Raw genomic sequence first — 16709 nt, 5'->3', positions numbered from 1 at the left:
CCCAAACCCCCAATACCCCGTGAAGTTGAACCCCCCTCTAAGGCTGCAGGTCCCTTACTCTGCACCCCTAACTCTATCCCCACTTCCACAAACCTCTGTACCTTTTAGTTGAAAGTCCAGCTGGAGGGATGCTCGCACCCTCCAGCTGGCAGGTCCACCACTCCCCTTCCTGGTGCATTCTTGGAGGCACCAGGGAGGGGCCTAATTGGCTTAGAAGCCTAAGGCCCCTCCCATGTCTTAGGCCACTCACACTGCATTCCAGGATGCACTGGGAATGAGGCCTAAGACTCCGGTTGGCCCAGGTGCCTAAGGCCTTTCCTATGGGAGGAGCCAAATGGAGTCTTAGGCCCCTCCCCAGTGCTCTTCAGAATGCATTGGGAAGGGGAGGCCTGCTATTTTGGAGTGGTGGGCCTGCCAACCGGAGGGTGTGCACATCCCTCCAGCTGGACTTTCAATTAAAATGTATGGGAGGTTGTAGAGTTAGGGGTATAGGGTGGGGGGCCTTCAGCCTAGGGGGTTGATGGGGGTTCAGCTTTGCATGGTATTGGTGTTTCGGGGGTGGCAGGAGGGAGTAGGCATCTCTCCTGCCAGTCTTCAAAAGGGGGGATCAGGGGCAGGAGGGAGTGGGCATCCCTCCTGCCTAGCATACTGCGGGAGGGGGGGGAGTTGGGGGTAGGAAGATAAGGGCTAAAACTCCCATCTTTTGGGATGCATTTGCCTCATTGAAATGAAAGGTGTCAAGAAAAGTGTGGAATAACTTGTAAGTTTCATGGTTTCACACCATTCCCTGAGAACTTTTCAGCAGCCCCTCGTAACCATTAGGCTACTCCTTCACAAGGAGGGATGTGTGGCTATTTTATAATATGGGTGTTCCTATGCTGCCACAAAGATGTCTACACCCTTTGTTTTGTCTAGTTCATTGTTTAGCCTAGGCGTTCCCAAACTTGTCTTGAAGAAACCCAACCAGTCAGGTTTTCAGAATATCTACAATGAATATACATGATATATTTGCATACCAATGAGACAGTCTAAGCAAATTAATCTTGTGAATATTTATTATGGATATTCTGACTGGCTGCGGTTAAGAACATAACAGCATAAGATTTGCCGCTGCTGGGTCAGATCAGTGGTCCATCGTGCCCAGCAGTCCACTCATATGGCGGCACTTAAGTCAAAGACTAGTATCCACTAGTGCATATGTTCTGTTCCAATAGGAACTTATCTAACCTTTTCTTGAATCCCTGAATCCCTCAGGATTGGTTTGGAAATCACAGATTTGGACATTTCAGTAGTGCTAGAAATATTAAGCATTTGGATGCACATTTCTCAATTATTTTAAGAAATGTCATCAGATTCTATTCTAAAACACATGAGAAATGGATGCCCACTCCCTCCTGCCCCTGAACCCCTGCCCCCCCCCCCCGAACGCCGGGCAAGAGGGATGCCCACTCCCTCCTGCCCCTGAACCCCCATTTGAAGGCTGGTAGGAGAGATGCCTACTCCCTCTTGACACCCTCCCCCTGAACCCTCAATACTATGCAAAGCTGAACCCCCAACAACCCCCAAGGCTAAAACTCCACTCTTAGAAACAAAACAACAACAAAAAAATGCTAAGCACTATTCTATAAACAGTGCTTAGAGTTGGCACTTAGACCCAGATTCTACAACCAGCATTGGTATCAGCTGGTGCCTACAAACCGGTGCTGGACATATGTCAATCATGTACCAGTGCTAGTTGTAGAATCAGGGTTTCACTGGCCTACATTTCCTGCACCTACTTTACATGAGAATCGCTTCCACAGGACCTTCCTATGGTCACTTTCGGTACAAGCCATGCCCTCTTTGACTGTAGGCACCGGTAGGCCTGTTCTATAGGTGACTGTACGCACCGATATATTTTTAAAATTAGTTCTAAACGATGCAGTCAATTACCACATCATTTATCGCCAATTAAACCAATTAAGTTAGACTATAGTACGGTGCCTAATGCTGCCTAACTTTCAGTTTCCCTATGAGAATCGGGGCCTTAAGTGCCAGGATTTGCGCCTAACTTTTAGGCGTGCATATGTAAACCAAACGAATCCTGAAGTAACTTAGGCATGGATCAGACGTATTCTGTAATAGTCCACGCAAATTCTTGAAATACCCATGACCTGCCCATGCCCCTCCCATAGCTAAGCCCATTTTTTTAGAGCCACAAATAACTTAAGAAGCATCATTTTTATAGAACAATGCTGAGAAAACTATGTGCCTAAATTCTAATTATTGCCAATTAGCATTAATCATTGATTATTAGCATCCAATTATTGCCACTAATTGGTTTGCTACTAAATTAAATTGTGCACGCACAATTTTGTGTGCCACATATAGAATTCAGGGGTTGATGTTCAATAATGCTTGCAAGAGCACTAATAAAGTTTGATGCTATCATTAAAAATAACAGTAGCACATTTTTTATTGTTCTAAACTCAACTTTTAAATCAGAAGCTCATTTAAATACTTACATATATTTAGGGGAATACCATAATTAGTCATTCCCTCTTCTGTCATATTGGAATGACCTGAATCTTGAGAAGAATTAGATAGATGGACAATGCTGATCAATGGAAGCAGTAGATTATTTGTGCATGAAGACTTTAGTATGCTTTGCAGTGATGTTGGTTCTATATTAGTCAATCTCGAATTCACCGCCGTCTAAAATAGCAGAAATATTTTAAAGGAGCCTTTGTTTTGGAAGGAACTGGATATTTAAGCAGATCAAGATAGAGACAGAACCTTTTGCTTCTTGGTTGCAGTTCCCAATCTAGCTTTGCTTAGTAATGAGCAAAAATTTAGAAGGGTGTTCAGTAAGATCCATAAATTAATTCAATGGTACGAGGGGCTGCTGAAAAGTTCTCAGCCCAGCCACAAAGTTGGGGCAGTCTCCATCGAGGGCTATACACTTTTGTCCAGTGATTTTCTACTTTTTTCATTCCGTATCTTTCTGGCGGAAGGAAAAAAGTGGAAATCACTGGACTAAGTGTTTAGCCCTCGACGGAGAGTGCCCCAACTTGGCTGGGCTGAGAACTTTTCAGCAGTGCCTTGTATGCATAACAGGAAGTGGTGGTAAAACAGCACATAGCAATCACGATTTCAGAGAGGTAAATTACTAGTTCAGGTGCACATGGCTTATCTCCCACTTCTGCGTACAATTTCTTTATTGTCAAACCTGTGATATTCCTGGCCACAACAGCATATGGTATTACTGCAGGATAATACTTAACTGTGGTATCAGGCACTGCAGATTAGTAAGATACTATATATGCTAAACATGCAGTCTTATACTCCCTTTTAGACAGTAACTAGACTTGCTTGTGTCCTTCTCTTTCTTGACAGCATATTTCACATTTCTGCAACTTTCCCCACACAATGCTCACAGCTCTGTGTTTCATCTGTTTACAATACACTTAGATTAGAATAAAAGAGCCATATGGTCAGTTTTCAGTGCAAGGCCAGCTTAAAACTTTAAACAGATAAGGCAGCCATTTAAAGCTATGCATAGTCTCAGTAAGTGCCACCACTGAGAATTTGTATAATTTTAAACACATTTCTTATCCATTAAAAGTCATACCTGCTATTTACCTTTTACTACATGAACATATAAGGAGTCCTTTTTGTAAGTCACACTAAAAAGGGGCCACTGCTGTTTTCAGCACTTGGGTTTCCCACAGGCTGAGGCCTCTTTTTAGCATGGCTCTAAGATGGCTAACAGCACCGTTTTCTTATTAATGGCCCTGCGCAAATTGCAAAATGTGCACATAATCATAGCCCTCAATGGCATCTACAGTATTTAGTAGAAGTTAAGGGCTCCTACGCTAATGCCCACGCACTAATTGATTAGCGTGGGACATGCCTACACTCTGCCCCATACATGCCCCTCCCACGACAAAAAGTACAATATATTCTTTAACAAGTGGACAGTGGCATAGCAAGTGTGAGAGGTACCTGGAGCGGTGGCATCCCACCACTGCCCTCTTCTCTGCCCCCCTCCCTCGCTGCGCACATGCACCGCTTCCCTACCCTGAATCTCTTTTAACTTCCCTGGTATGAGAGCATTACCAACTCGCTGCCCGTGTCAGCTCTCCCTCTGACGCAAAACAAAAGAAAAATCCAACACAATCTGCAGTCAAGTAAAAGCAACACAAGGAAAAACAAAGAAGAACTGTAGACAAACGTACAAGATGCAGGCTATGTTTACATCAATTAATGATTGCGGTTAATGTTATCACCTTTACACAACCTAGGGACCCTTGTGTAGCTCTCCCTCTGACATCACTTCTGCTCATGCCAGCAAAGAAATAGAGGTACTGCTGGGGGGGGGGGGGCGGTAAATAGATGAAAGCGCGCAGGTCAATCGCACAAGGATAAAGGAGCTCAGCTAAATGTGTGCAGGATATCAGCGCGCTGGATTAAAAGTTTAATTTAAAATGCATTGAGGGGCTGTGTGAAGGGGGTGGGAGTGGGAACTTCCCCACTTTACTTAAAAGTGTTGGCACTGCCTTTGGGGGATTCGGGGGGAACCCCCCCATTATACCCACTCCCCCTTGGAGCGCTTTAAACTTAACTTTTAATCTGGCGTGCAGACGTCCTACGCACATTTGGCTGAGCTCCTTTGTCCACGCACGATTGTCTGGCGTGCTTTAGTTCCATTACCATGGGGAGATGTGAAGGTGCATGCACGGTGGGAGGGTTAGAGTGGGAAGAAGCGGGGGGGGGGGGGAGCAGAGAGGAGAAGGGGTGCTGGTGCCCTCACCAAGACGGGGCTAGGGCAGCCCGTCCCCCTCCTTATTACGCCACTGTATATGGAAAGCATGCACCAAGCCTGCTCTTAGCATGTGGCTCCTGAGCATGTGTGATTAGCACTGTTTTTAGTGCTTACCGCTGTTTAGTAAAAGGGTCCCATAATATGATCAGAAGCTGATTTTTGTTGCCAAGACCTTTTTTCTTTTTTTTAATGTATAACTTTTGGCCTTTTTTCAAACAACCCTGCTCCCTTTTACAAAACCGCACAAGAGGTTTTTAGTGCCGGCTGGCGCACTGAATGCTTGCTGGTGTGATGCTCAAAGGAACTCTATGATTGTCTGAGCAGCGCAGAGCATTCAGGAAAGAGACTTGGGAGTACTTGTAGAGAAGTCAATGAAGCCGTCTGTGCAATGTGCGGCGGCGGCAAGAAGGGCAAACAGAATGCTAGGAATGATTAAGAAGGGGATCACAAACAGATCTGAAAAGGTTATCATGCCGCTGTACCGGGCGCCCCCACCTGAAATACTGCGTCCAACACATAGTACTACTCGAAAGGGTCCAGAGACGAGCGACAAAAATGGTTAAGGGACTGGAGGAGTTGCAGTACAATGAGAGGCTAGAGAAACTGGGACTCTTCTCCCTTGAAAAGAGGAGACTGAGGGACATGATCAAAACATTCAAGATATTGAAGGGAATTGTCTTAGCAGAGAAAGCACAGTTACTTACCGTAACAAGTGTTATCCAGGGACAGCAGGCAGATATTCTTAACGCATGGGTGACGTCACCGACGGAGCCCCGGTACGGACACTTTTAACTAGAAAGTTCTAGTTGGCCGCACCGTGCATTTGCGAGTGCCTTTCCGCCCGACGGAGGAGTGCATGGTCCCCAGTTAAGATAAGCCAGCTAAGAAGCCAACCCGGGGAGGTGGGTGGGACGTAAGAATATCTGCCTGCTGTCCCTGGATAACACCTGTTATGGTAAGTAACTGTGCTTTATCCCAGGACAAGCAGGCAGCATATTCTTAACACATGGGTGACCTCTAAGCGAACAGAGAGGGAAGGAGGGATGGTTGGCCATTAGGAAAATAAATTATGTAACACAGATTGGCCGAAGTGTCCATCCTGACTGGAGAAGGTATCCAGACAGTAGTGAGTAGTGAACGTGTGAATTGAGGACCAAGTGGCAGCCTTGCAGATTTCCTCGATGGGCGTGGAACGGAGGAAAGCCACAGAAGCAGCCATAGCTCTGACCCTGTGGGCCGTGACAGCACCTTCCAGTGAGAGACCGGCCCGAGCATAACAGAACGCAATGCAGGCAGCAAGCCAGTTGGAAAGCGTCCGTTTAGAGACAGGATGACCTAGACGGTTAGGGTCGAAGGTCAGAAAGAGCTGAGGGGACGAGCGGTGAGCCCTGGTACGGTCAAGGTAGTATGCAAGGGCACGCTTACAGTCCAGCGTGTGCAACGCCTGTTCCCCAGGATGAGAATGGGGCTTAGGGAAAAAGACAGGCAACACAATGGACTGGTTGAGGTGGAAGTCAGAGACCACCTTGGGAAGGAATTTAGGATGGGTACGCAGAACCACCTTGTCATGGTGAAAAACAGTGAAAGGTGGGTTGGCAACCAGTGCATGCAGCTCACTAACCCTTCTGGCAGAGGTGATGGCAATGAGGAAAAGCACCTTCCACGTAAGAAATTTGAGCGAATTTGTGGCAAGAGGCTCAAAAGGAGGTTTCATGAGGGCGGATAAAACCACATTCAGGTCCCAGACGACTGGAGGAGGCTTCAGAGGTGGTTTGACATTGAAGAGGCCTCTCATGAACCGGGAAACCAGGGGATGAGCCGTGAGAGGTTTTCCGAGGATAGGCTCATGAAACGCAGTGATGGCACTGAGGTGGACTCTGATTGAGGTAGACTTGAGGCCAGCGTCGGACAGAGAGAGCAAATAGTCTAGTACAGTTTCCACCGCCAATGAGGTGAGATCGTGGTGATGTAGTAGACACCAAGAGGAGAACCGGGTCCACTTCTGATGGTAACATTGGAGGGTGGCCGGTTTCCTGGAGGCATTCAAAATACGACGGACAGGCTGAGACAGATTGTCTGGAGAGGTCAGCCCGAGAGAAACCAAGCTGTCAGGTGGAGCGAGGACAGATTGGGATGCAGTATAGACTGATGCTGCTGTGTAAGTAGAGTAGGAAACACAGGGAGAGGAATGGGCTCTCTGGAGCTGAGCTGGAGCAGGAGGGAGAACCAGTGTTGGCGACGCCACCGAGGGGCGATGAGAATCATGGTGGCTCTGTCCCTGCGGAGTTTGAATAACATCCGCAACATCAGAGGCAGTGGAGGAAAGGCATAGAGGAACCGATCCGTCCAGTTGAGCAGGAATGCATCCGGGGCCAGACGATGAGGAGAGAAGAGTCTGGAACAGAAATGGGGCAGCTGATGGTTGTGAGGAGCTGCAAAGAGGTCCACCTGAGGAGTGCCCCACCGAGCAAAGATGGAGCGGAGTGTGGGAGGATCCAGAGTCCACTCGTGAGGTTGAAGGATGTGGCTGAGATTGTCGGCCAGGGAGTTCTGTTCGCCCTGGATATAGACAGCCTTGAGGAAGAGACCAGGTCCAGATGCGGCTGGCCTCCTGAGAGAGGAGGGGAGATCCGGTGCCACCTGCTTGTTTATGTAGTACATGGCGACTTGGTTGTCTGTGCACAGGAGAAGAACCTGAGGGTAGAGAAGGTGCTGGAAGGCCTTGAGAGCATAGAACATGGCCCTGAGTTCCAGGAAATTGATGTGATGTTGACGCTCCTGATGGGTCCAGAGTCCCTGGGTGCGAAGATCTCCCAGGTGAGCTCCCCATGCATAGGGGGAGGCATCTGTGGTTATGATCATGGAGTGAGGGGGTAGATGAAAGAGTAGACCCCTGGAAAGATTGGAGGAGTTCAACCACCATTGAAGAGATTGCTGAAGAGACGATGTCACAGAGATGGGATGAGAAAGAGGATCCGTGGTCTGTGACCATTGGTTGGCTAGAGTCCACTGAGGTGTCCTGAGGTGGAGTCGTGCCAGAGGAAGCACATGGACCGTCGAGGCCATGTGGCCCAGGAGGACCATCATCTGCCGAGCTGGAATGGAGTGATGAAGGAGCACCTGACAGCAGAGGTGGAGCAGGGTCCGTTGGCGGTCGGAGGGGAGAAACGCCCTCATCAGAGTGGTGTCGAGAACGGCTCCAATGAACTGAAGTCGCTGTGTGGGAAGCAGATGCGACTTGGGGTAGTTGATCTCGAACCCCAGGAGATGGAGGAAGGAGATGGTGTGCTGAGTGGCTTGTAGCACAAGTGGAGACGTAGGTGCTTTCACCAACCAATCATCCAAGTAGGGGAACACCTGGAGGTTGTGAGACCTGAGAAAGGCCGCCACCACAATAAGGCACTTGGTGAACACCCTGGGCGATGATGCGAGGCCAAAGGGTAGCACTTTGTACTAATAGTGGCGGTGCTGTATCTGAAATCGGAGGTAGCGACGTGAAGTCAGATGGATTGGAATGTGAGTGTAGGCCTCTTTGAGGTCTAGGGAACATAGCCAGTCGTGTTGAGAGAGAAGAGGGTAAAGCGTGGCAAGGGAGAGCATTCTGAACTTTTCCTTGACCAGACACTTGTTGAGGTCCCGGAGATTGAGGATGGGATGGAGGTCTCCTGTGTTCTTGGGAACCAGGAAGTAGCGGGAGTAGAATCCCTGACCCCTTTGGTCTGAGGGTACTTCTTCGATGGCATTGAGAAGAAGGAGGGAGTGGACCTCCCTCAGGAGGAGGGAGGATTGGGAGGAGTGGAAAGCAGACTCTTTGGGAGGACTGTCTGGTGGAAGAGTCTGAAAGTTGAGAGAGTAGCCGTGGCGAATGATGTTGAGGACCCACTGGTCTGATGTGATGACCTCCCAACGGCTGAGGAAAAGTTGGAGGCGTCCTCCGATAGGCTGAGGAAGAGGCAATGATGGTGGGAGACTGGCCATGCCCTGGAGAAAAGAGTCAAAAGGGTTGAGATGGTTTTGACGGAGGGAGAGGCTTGGCAGGTTGGTGAGACTGGGAGCGAGCCTGAGTTTGATGCTGATGACGAGGTCGGCGAGGTTGCTGTGGTGGCGGGTTGAGAGGTCTGGCCGAGAACCTGCGCTGGTAGGAAGACTGCTGTCTGTAGGGGCGAGCAGGCGGAGTCTTCTTTTTAGGTTTTACCAGAGTATCCCACCTGGTCTCGTGTGCCGAGAGTTTCTGGGTTGTTGAGTCCAGGGACTCCCCGAAGAGTTCATCACCAAGACAAGGTGCGTTAGCCAGGCGGTCTTGATGGTTGATGTCGAGGTCAGAAACCCTCAGCCAGGCCAGACGCCACATGGCAACAGCCATGGCAGATGCTCGAGAGGTCAGCTCAAACGAGTCATAAATGGAGCGTACCATGAATTTCCGGAGTTGGAGCAGACTGGAAATTTGCTGTTGGAAGAGGGGGACCTTATGTTCAGGGATGTATTTTTGTAAGGAGGAGAGTTGTTGCACCAGATGCTTCATGTAGAAGGAGAAGTGAAAGGTGTAATTATTTGCCCTGTTGGCCAGCATCGCATTCTGGAAAAGGCGCTTGCCAAACTTATCCATAGTTTTCCCCTGGAGCCCTGAGTTTTCTTTAAGGTGGACTCCACCAGGAGAGATTCATGGGGCAATTGAGGCTTGTCAAATCCTGGGATCGGAATGACCCGGTACAAGCTATCCAGTTTGCGAGGGGCCCCGGGGACAGTGAGGGGGTTCTCCCAGTTTTTGTAAAAAGTTTCCCGTAGGATGTCGTGGACGGGTAACTTAAGGAATTCCTTGGGAGGTTGCTCAAAGTCTAGGGCAGTGATGGCTAACCTTTTTGAGCCCGAGTGCCCAAACTGCCGCACAAAACCAAAGAATTTCCTCAAAGTGCCAACACGTCAATTAAACCTTAATAACAAGATTTTAGTATCTAAAAACTCTTTATAAAGTTGCCTGAACTATGTAACATCATTTTTAAAGGTTGGAATCTTTGTATTGTCAGAGAATCAATTTGATTCACAATCCTTTGGTTTTCATTTCAATTTATTGGCAATTTATAATGTTTTAATGATTTCATTCAATTTAATGAATTTAGGAAGAATTTGATTCAGTTACACAATATATTTTAAATGTATTATTCACATAATATGTCAAATGTATCCTGAGTAAAAAAAAAAAAGATAAACTTCTTAAAACTGTTAACTGTGTCAAGACTCGGTGTGTATTCCCAAAGAGTCTATACATGTTTTTTGTAAAATTTACAATCAAATTAGAAAATAGTTAAATCATTACATTTCTAATAATATGATGTAAAGAAAACAAAAGAGCTTTCAATTAAACCAACCGTTTTTATTGGAAATTCCAGATTGGAATACAACAGGGCCATGTAAAGTCCCTTTTTTAAATAACATCTTTAAATAATATTTAAATAACTTAGAAAGTGTCTTAACTGCAAACTGAAAACACTGCTTCATGTAAACATATGCATTGGGCATGCTCTGAAAAAAATTAATGTGATTTTTGTTGTTGCATGCATGCTGATAACTTGTCAATCCTTGGCTCATAATGCGTTAATTTCAGAGCAACACATGCAGCACTCATGTCATCCGTTAATCTGTTTCTAGCATCAGATTTTATATGATTCAAAGCTGAAAACAGCTGCTCACAAGCATAGGATGACCCAAACAAAGTAAGAAGAGCAATCCCAAGTGCTTTCATGGACTTAAAATTGTCTGGCAGAGAATTCCACGCTTTTAGGATTTCATTTTCAGAACTGCTAGCAGTGATTTCATTTGTCACCCTTTCACACTCAATACGTTCAAGAGCCGCACGCAGGTCATTGAATTTACTTTTCCAGATAGAGCTTTCTTGAAATTCCAGTAGCTCCATTTCCAAATTTTGAATATCCGACCACTGTAAGCAGGAAAGATCAAGATCTTCAAATGTGGACTTTTCTGGGGAAGTTATAAATGAAAGGGTTATCTCCATCTTACGGAACTGAGAAAATCTTTTACTAAAATTCTCCTTTGCTTCGGCTACAATGGTGGAATATGCTTTGTGGATTTCCTGGTGTTTTTTATGACTGTCCACAAATGTTGTAGAATTATCCAAATGTATTTTTAGGTTGGGAAAATATTTTAGCTGTCCACTCTCAAGGTCTTTTTCAAAAACATGCAATTTTCTCTCAAAAGCTTTGATGTCACTAAACATGCTTTCTGCTGTTTTTCCCATGCCTTGTAATTTTTTGTTTAGTACATTAAAGTGGTTAGTAAAATCTGTAAAGAACATGAGGTTGGTAAGCCAGGCCATGTTGGTGAGTTGAGGATAGTCTTCCCCCTTTTCGTTCATAAATAGCCTAACTTCTTCCAAGCAGGCCACAAATCTCTCTAACACTCGTCCTCTGCTCAGCCACCGGACATTATTGTACATCAGTAAAGTGTTATATTGTGCCTGAACCTCATCAAGAAGGGCTTGAAATTGTCGAAAATTAAGAGCACGCACCATGATGAAGTTCACCATTTTTGTTACATCTTTGAGGACATCGTCAAGTTTTTTGCTGCTTTCTTTGGCGCAGAGAGCCTCTTGATGTATTATGCAGTGAAATTGAATCAGTGGATGTTTTGCTTCCTTAGCAAAGAAATGAATGAATCCTGATGTTGTCCCCACCATGCTAGGTGCTCCATCGCTAGTAACTGAAACCACTTTTTCTGGACTTATGTCTAGTGATGAAAAAGCCTCCATCATAGCATTGTGGATATCTATCCCTTGTGTTCTTCCAGGCAAAGACAGCAGTTTTACCAGCTCTTCTCTCATGATGTCACCAGTAGCATAATGCAAAATGAGCGCTAGTCTTGCATGGTTAGTAATATCTGTACTTTCATCCAAGCACATGGAGTAGAAGGGTGCTTTTTGTAAGTCGCAAGTAAGCTGTTGACTAACATCAGCAGCCATTCGCAGAACCCTATCTTTTGCAGTATTTCTGCTTAGCGGCATCTCAGAGATGCGCTGCACAATTTTATCCTTGTTTTGGAAATCATGGAAGAGTGAATTACTCCCAGCCAAAATTGCCTTTTTGATAAAATCTCCATCAGAGAGGGGCTTACCATGTTTTGCCATGCACAGTGAAATTTGAAAGCTGGCAACTATAAGATGATTAGTTTTTGAAAGTTAGTTGCTAAAACTAAGAGACTGGGAGTGATATTTCTTTAATTTTCCTACAAGGAACTCTTTTCTTTGAGCTAAACCAAGTTCAGCAACACTGTTATGGTTGGTCTCAAAGTGACGTTTGACACTTGATGTGCGAGACACAACACTTTCATTACACATAATACACAATGCTTTCCCACTGCGTTCAATCACTCCATATGTCTCTGTCCAGGCCTCTTGGAATGGTCTTCCACTATCTGTTTTTGCTTTTTTTGCTGTACTCATTTTCTTTGTTCAAGAATTCAAGTCTACAAAAAGATAAAATTTGTATAATAAAAAAAATCTAATGAAGTGCTGCATACAAATCTGTCCCCATAAAAAAATATGTGATTGGGGAATTTTACTAATTGTAGACATCCGTTTTGGTCAAAAAATATACTGTCCGGGTGAAAACCGGACTTGTGCAACCTAAGTGTATGGGAAAAGGACTTTTATTTTTCATTATTGGAGCCTTTGTTATTTTATTATGATGTTTACAAAAGCACTGTGAAGGGCCACATATACACTTTACTGTTTTTTGCTATATTGAGTTTTCCATAAGGTACAGCGCAGAGGATTAGTGTGTTGGTTGTTCACAGAGAGCCCAGCCCTCCTCTCAGCTTACTGAACTTCTCTATGCAATCATCATAAGCAGCTTTTTTATTTCCTCGAATTTAGCATGTCCCCCATGGAAGATACAGACGTTTTTACAGAGGAGCACATTATTAGACACATTAACATCCCCCCATATCCTCACCTCTCTAGCATGGGAGCACTAGGAACTGTTCCTGATTACAGATGTCACATGTGGAGTCACACTACAGCCTCACTGAGTTTCTGTGACAGACTCAGTGTGAAGCTTCTCTTCCTTCCCCCTCACACACTGCCTGGCTCATAGGATACTAAGGGGAAGACAGGCAGGCTAAACATCCACTCACAGGACTGCAGCCAGCACAGGAGGATGGGCCGCGGCCCACCGGGACAATGCCCGGTCCTTCCAATGGCCAGTCCGGCCCTGTTGCCAGGTGAGCTGCAAAGCAGACACTGGCACACTCGCCTCCCGCCGCGCCGCATATCTTAATTGCGGACTAGAGAGTTGCGCGGGGACAGAAATCCCACCCATCCCCACCCGTCCCCGCCAAAGTCTCACCCGTCCCCACCCGTCCCCGTGAGGAATCCCACCCGTCCCCGTGAGGAATCCCTCCGTCCCCACCCGTCCCCGCGAGGAATGTCCTCCGTCCCCGCCCGTCCCCGTGAGGAATCCCCTCCGTCCCCGCCCGTCCCTATAAACTTCAGAAATAGTTATTTCATTTAATTATGCTACTGAATTAAAGGCTCTGGTAGAAACCCGTTTACAAAGTGTGTATTCTTCCCAATTAATATTTCCAAATTAATAAAGTCTTTTTGCTTATTTGTAAATGGGTTTCTACCAGAGCCTCTTTTGTTTATAAATTTTTATCAACACAACTAATATACTACTTTATCCTGAAGCAAAAAAAAAGAAATAAAGAAATAGAATTATTTTCCTACCTTTGTTGCCTGGTTTCTGCTTTCCTCATGTTCTCATTCAGTTCCTTCCATCCACTGTCTCCCTTCCTTCTGCGTCTTCCATTTGCTCTGTTACTGTGCCTCTCCCTTTCTCCCCCCTTCCAAATTGGTCTGGCACCCATCTTCTTCCCTCCGCTCCCCCCATAGTCTGGCATCTCTGTCTTCTTCCCTGCCAGCGTCTTCTCCCCACTCTCTCTTCCCCATTTCCTTTCAGCGTCCTTCTCCCCCCCATCTTCCCCATGTCCTGTCAGCGTCCTTCTCCCCCCTCTGTCTTCCCCATGGCCTTTCAGCGTCCTTCTCCACCCCCCCTCGTCTTCCCCATGGCCTTTCAGAATCCTTCTCCACCCCCCCCCATCTTCCCCATGTCCTTTCAGCGTCCTTCTCCACCCCTTTGTCTTCCCCAGTGCTTTCAGCGTCCTTCTCCCCCCTCCTTCTCTCCCGCCCCAGGTGCAGCACAGCCAGCCAGGTCCCCTTACTTTTGTGGCACTTCCCCGACCGACAGACCAACAACAGCCCTGGTCTGACAAACCTCCCTGCCCTTAACCGCGAATCTAAATTTCCTTCTTACAGCTGCTGTAAGAAGGTAATTTAGATTCGCGGTTAAGGGCAGGGAGGTTTGCCGGACCAGGGCTGTTGTCGGTCGGTCGGGTTAGCGCCACAAAAGTAAGGGGACCTGGCCGGCTGTGCTGCACACGGGGCGGGGCGGGGCAGACCGCCTCCCTCCCTTGGTAGCCACTCGAGCCGCGAGGCTACTCCTCCTTACCTACCCTGCCTGCAGTACAGAGCCGAACGGAAGTCTTCCTGACGTCAGCCCTCCCTCCCTCCGACGTCAGCGCTGATGTTGGGAAGACTTCCATTCGGCTCTGTGCTGCAAGCAGAGCAGGTAGAGAGAAAAGCCGCGCGACTTAGTACATCCAGCCCCGCAGGAACCCCGCGACCCTCGGAGGCATCCCCATGGGATTCCCGCGACCCTAGGGGGCGTCCCGTGCAGCTCTCTATTGCGGACCTTTCCGCGTGCCAGCTGCAAGGCCTTCGCGTGCCACAGCTGGCACGCGTGCCATAGGTTCGCCATCGCTGGTCTAGGGCATCAAGAAAAGCCTGGGACTTTTTAGAGTCGGACTCTAAGGGAATGGAAAGAGCCGTCGACATCTCCCTGAGGAATTTGATGTAAGAGGACTGTTCGGGTTTTGAACCGGTATCAGCCACCGAGGGTTCCTCGTCTGTCGACGAAGCGTCTTCCTCGGTACCGGGCGGGGATTCTTCCCATAAGTCCGGGTCCCTGATGTCAGGGTGCGCACGGCGGGACGTCGGTGTGGAGGGCTCGGCATGGCGGGTCTTGGAGAGAGACTTGCCGGAGCGTACCGGGGCGGTACCGGGAGAGGAAGACCGGTGCCGTTCCGGGTACCGGGAAGGGTCGGTATCAGAGCGGGCCTGCAAGGTAGGTTGGGAACGGTGTGGTTCAGCCGAGAGCACTGGCATGGAAGTGTTAAGCGGTACCGAGGGGGTCGACACCGATGGGATCGGGCGAGGCTTGGACCGGTCCGGTACCGGAAGGTGTGGGGCCAACATCGCCAGCAACAGGTGCTGGAGTTGCTGCTGCAGCTGCTCTTGCAATTGGGCTTGGAGTATGGCCGTGATGCGGTCGTCCAGGGGAGGCACCGGTACCGCTTTTTTCTTCTTCGGTACCATAGGTGCCACTCCACGCTCCGGCGATGAGGAGGCCGATGACAAGGCACTCACCGATATCCGAGCGGAGCGTTTGCGGGGTCGGCGCGGTGCCGGGGGGACCGGAGTCGCAGCCGTGGCAGGAGGGCGCTCAAGGGAAGTGGAAGGCTTCTTAGCCGGCTTACCTGGGGCCAGCGACCCTGAAGAAGGATCCGGTGGCGTCGAAGTAGTCGGTGCCGACTTTTGAGGTGCCGTCGACGTCGCAGCAGGTTCCATGGCAGATCCGGTACCGAAAAGAATATTTTGCTGGATCTGCCTATTTTTCAATGTGCGCTTTTTAAGAGTAGCACAGCGGGTGCAGGTGTCAGCCCGATGATACGGACCCAAGCACTGCAGGCACCAATTGTGCGGGTCGGTGAGAGAGATCGGGCGTGCACACCGCTGGCACTTCTTAAAGCCCGGCTGAGGGGGCATGAAGGGAAACACGGCCTCCGCAAAATCGAAGACGGAGGCCTGTATGGTGGCAACAGGCCCCGCCGGGGCCGGCCTGAAAAAATAAAGAAAACTCGACGAGTTGGTTTTTTTTTTTGAAAATAAAAAGAGAAGTAACCCGAAGGGAAAATAGAGAAAAAAATGAAAAATTACGCGAGCGGGAAGGCAGAAACTGATTTTTCAACGGCCGTTGAAAACACATGCGTCTTCTTCGCTCCGCGGAAACGAAGAAACTGGGGATCACGCACTCCTCCGTCGGGCGGGAAGGCACTCGCGCATGTGCGGTGCGGCCAACTAGAACTTTCTAGTTAAAAGTATCCGTACCGGGGCTCCGTCGGTGACGTCACCCATGCGTTAAGAATATGCTGCCTGCTTGTCCTGGGATAAAGAGAGATTGTTCACCCTCTCCAAGGTGAACGGAACGAGAGGGCACTCTCTAAAGTTAAAAGGGAATAGATTCCATACAAACGTAAGGAAGTTCTTCTTCACCCAGAGAGTGGTAGAAATCTGGAACGCTCTTCCAGCGGTTGTTATAGGGGAAAGCACCCTCCAGGGATTCAAGAAAGGGTTAGATAAGTTCCTGCTGAACCTGAATATACGCAGGTAAGGCTATACTCAAATAGGACACTGGTCTTTGACCTAAGAGCTGCCGCGTGAGCGGATTGCTGGGCACGATGGACCACTGGTCTGACCCAGCAGCGGCATTTCTTTTGTTCTTATGTTTGCCCATTTTCCTTGATTTATGAGCTTTTATTGCTCCATTTTACACATTTATTTTCATTAAAAAATTTTAAAGCACATTAGAACTTTCTAAGGCATGTTGATCTGTATGTTGACTTTTGTTAAATCAATTTTGCATGCAGCTAAACTTTTTAAAGGTGCATTAACAAACTGAGGGGCCCTTTTGCCAAACAGCAGAAAAAGTGACCTTAGTGCCATTTTTACCAGAGAGGTTACATGACCACATTTCCTTTTTTTTTTTTTTTTTTTTTA

At 47.7% G+C, this 16709-nt stretch overlaps 1 protein-coding gene across 5 annotated transcripts in view; it reads right to left on the bottom strand.

Moving 5' to 3' along the window:
- ABCA12 (ATP binding cassette subfamily A member 12) overlaps nt 1-16709 on the bottom strand; it is a 604574-nt gene that overhangs the window by 286977 nt on the left and 300888 nt on the right. For all 5 annotated transcript variants that reach the window (XM_033946149.1, XM_033946152.1, XM_033946153.1 and 2 more), the window contains exon 19: nt 2505-2694. In XM_033946149.1, coding sequence (XP_033802040.1) covers nt 2505-2694 — 190 coding nt within the window. The remainder of the gene's footprint in view (nt 1-2504; nt 2695-16709) is intronic.

Source organism: Geotrypetes seraphini, chromosome 5, assembly GCF_902459505.1.
Source record: "Geotrypetes seraphini chromosome 5, aGeoSer1.1, whole genome shotgun sequence".
Classification (NCBI taxonomy): Eukaryota; Metazoa; Chordata; class Amphibia; order Gymnophiona; family Dermophiidae; genus Geotrypetes; species Geotrypetes seraphini.
Note: the sequence above shows the minus strand (reverse complement) of the source record. Positions and strands in the feature narration are given on the sequence as shown.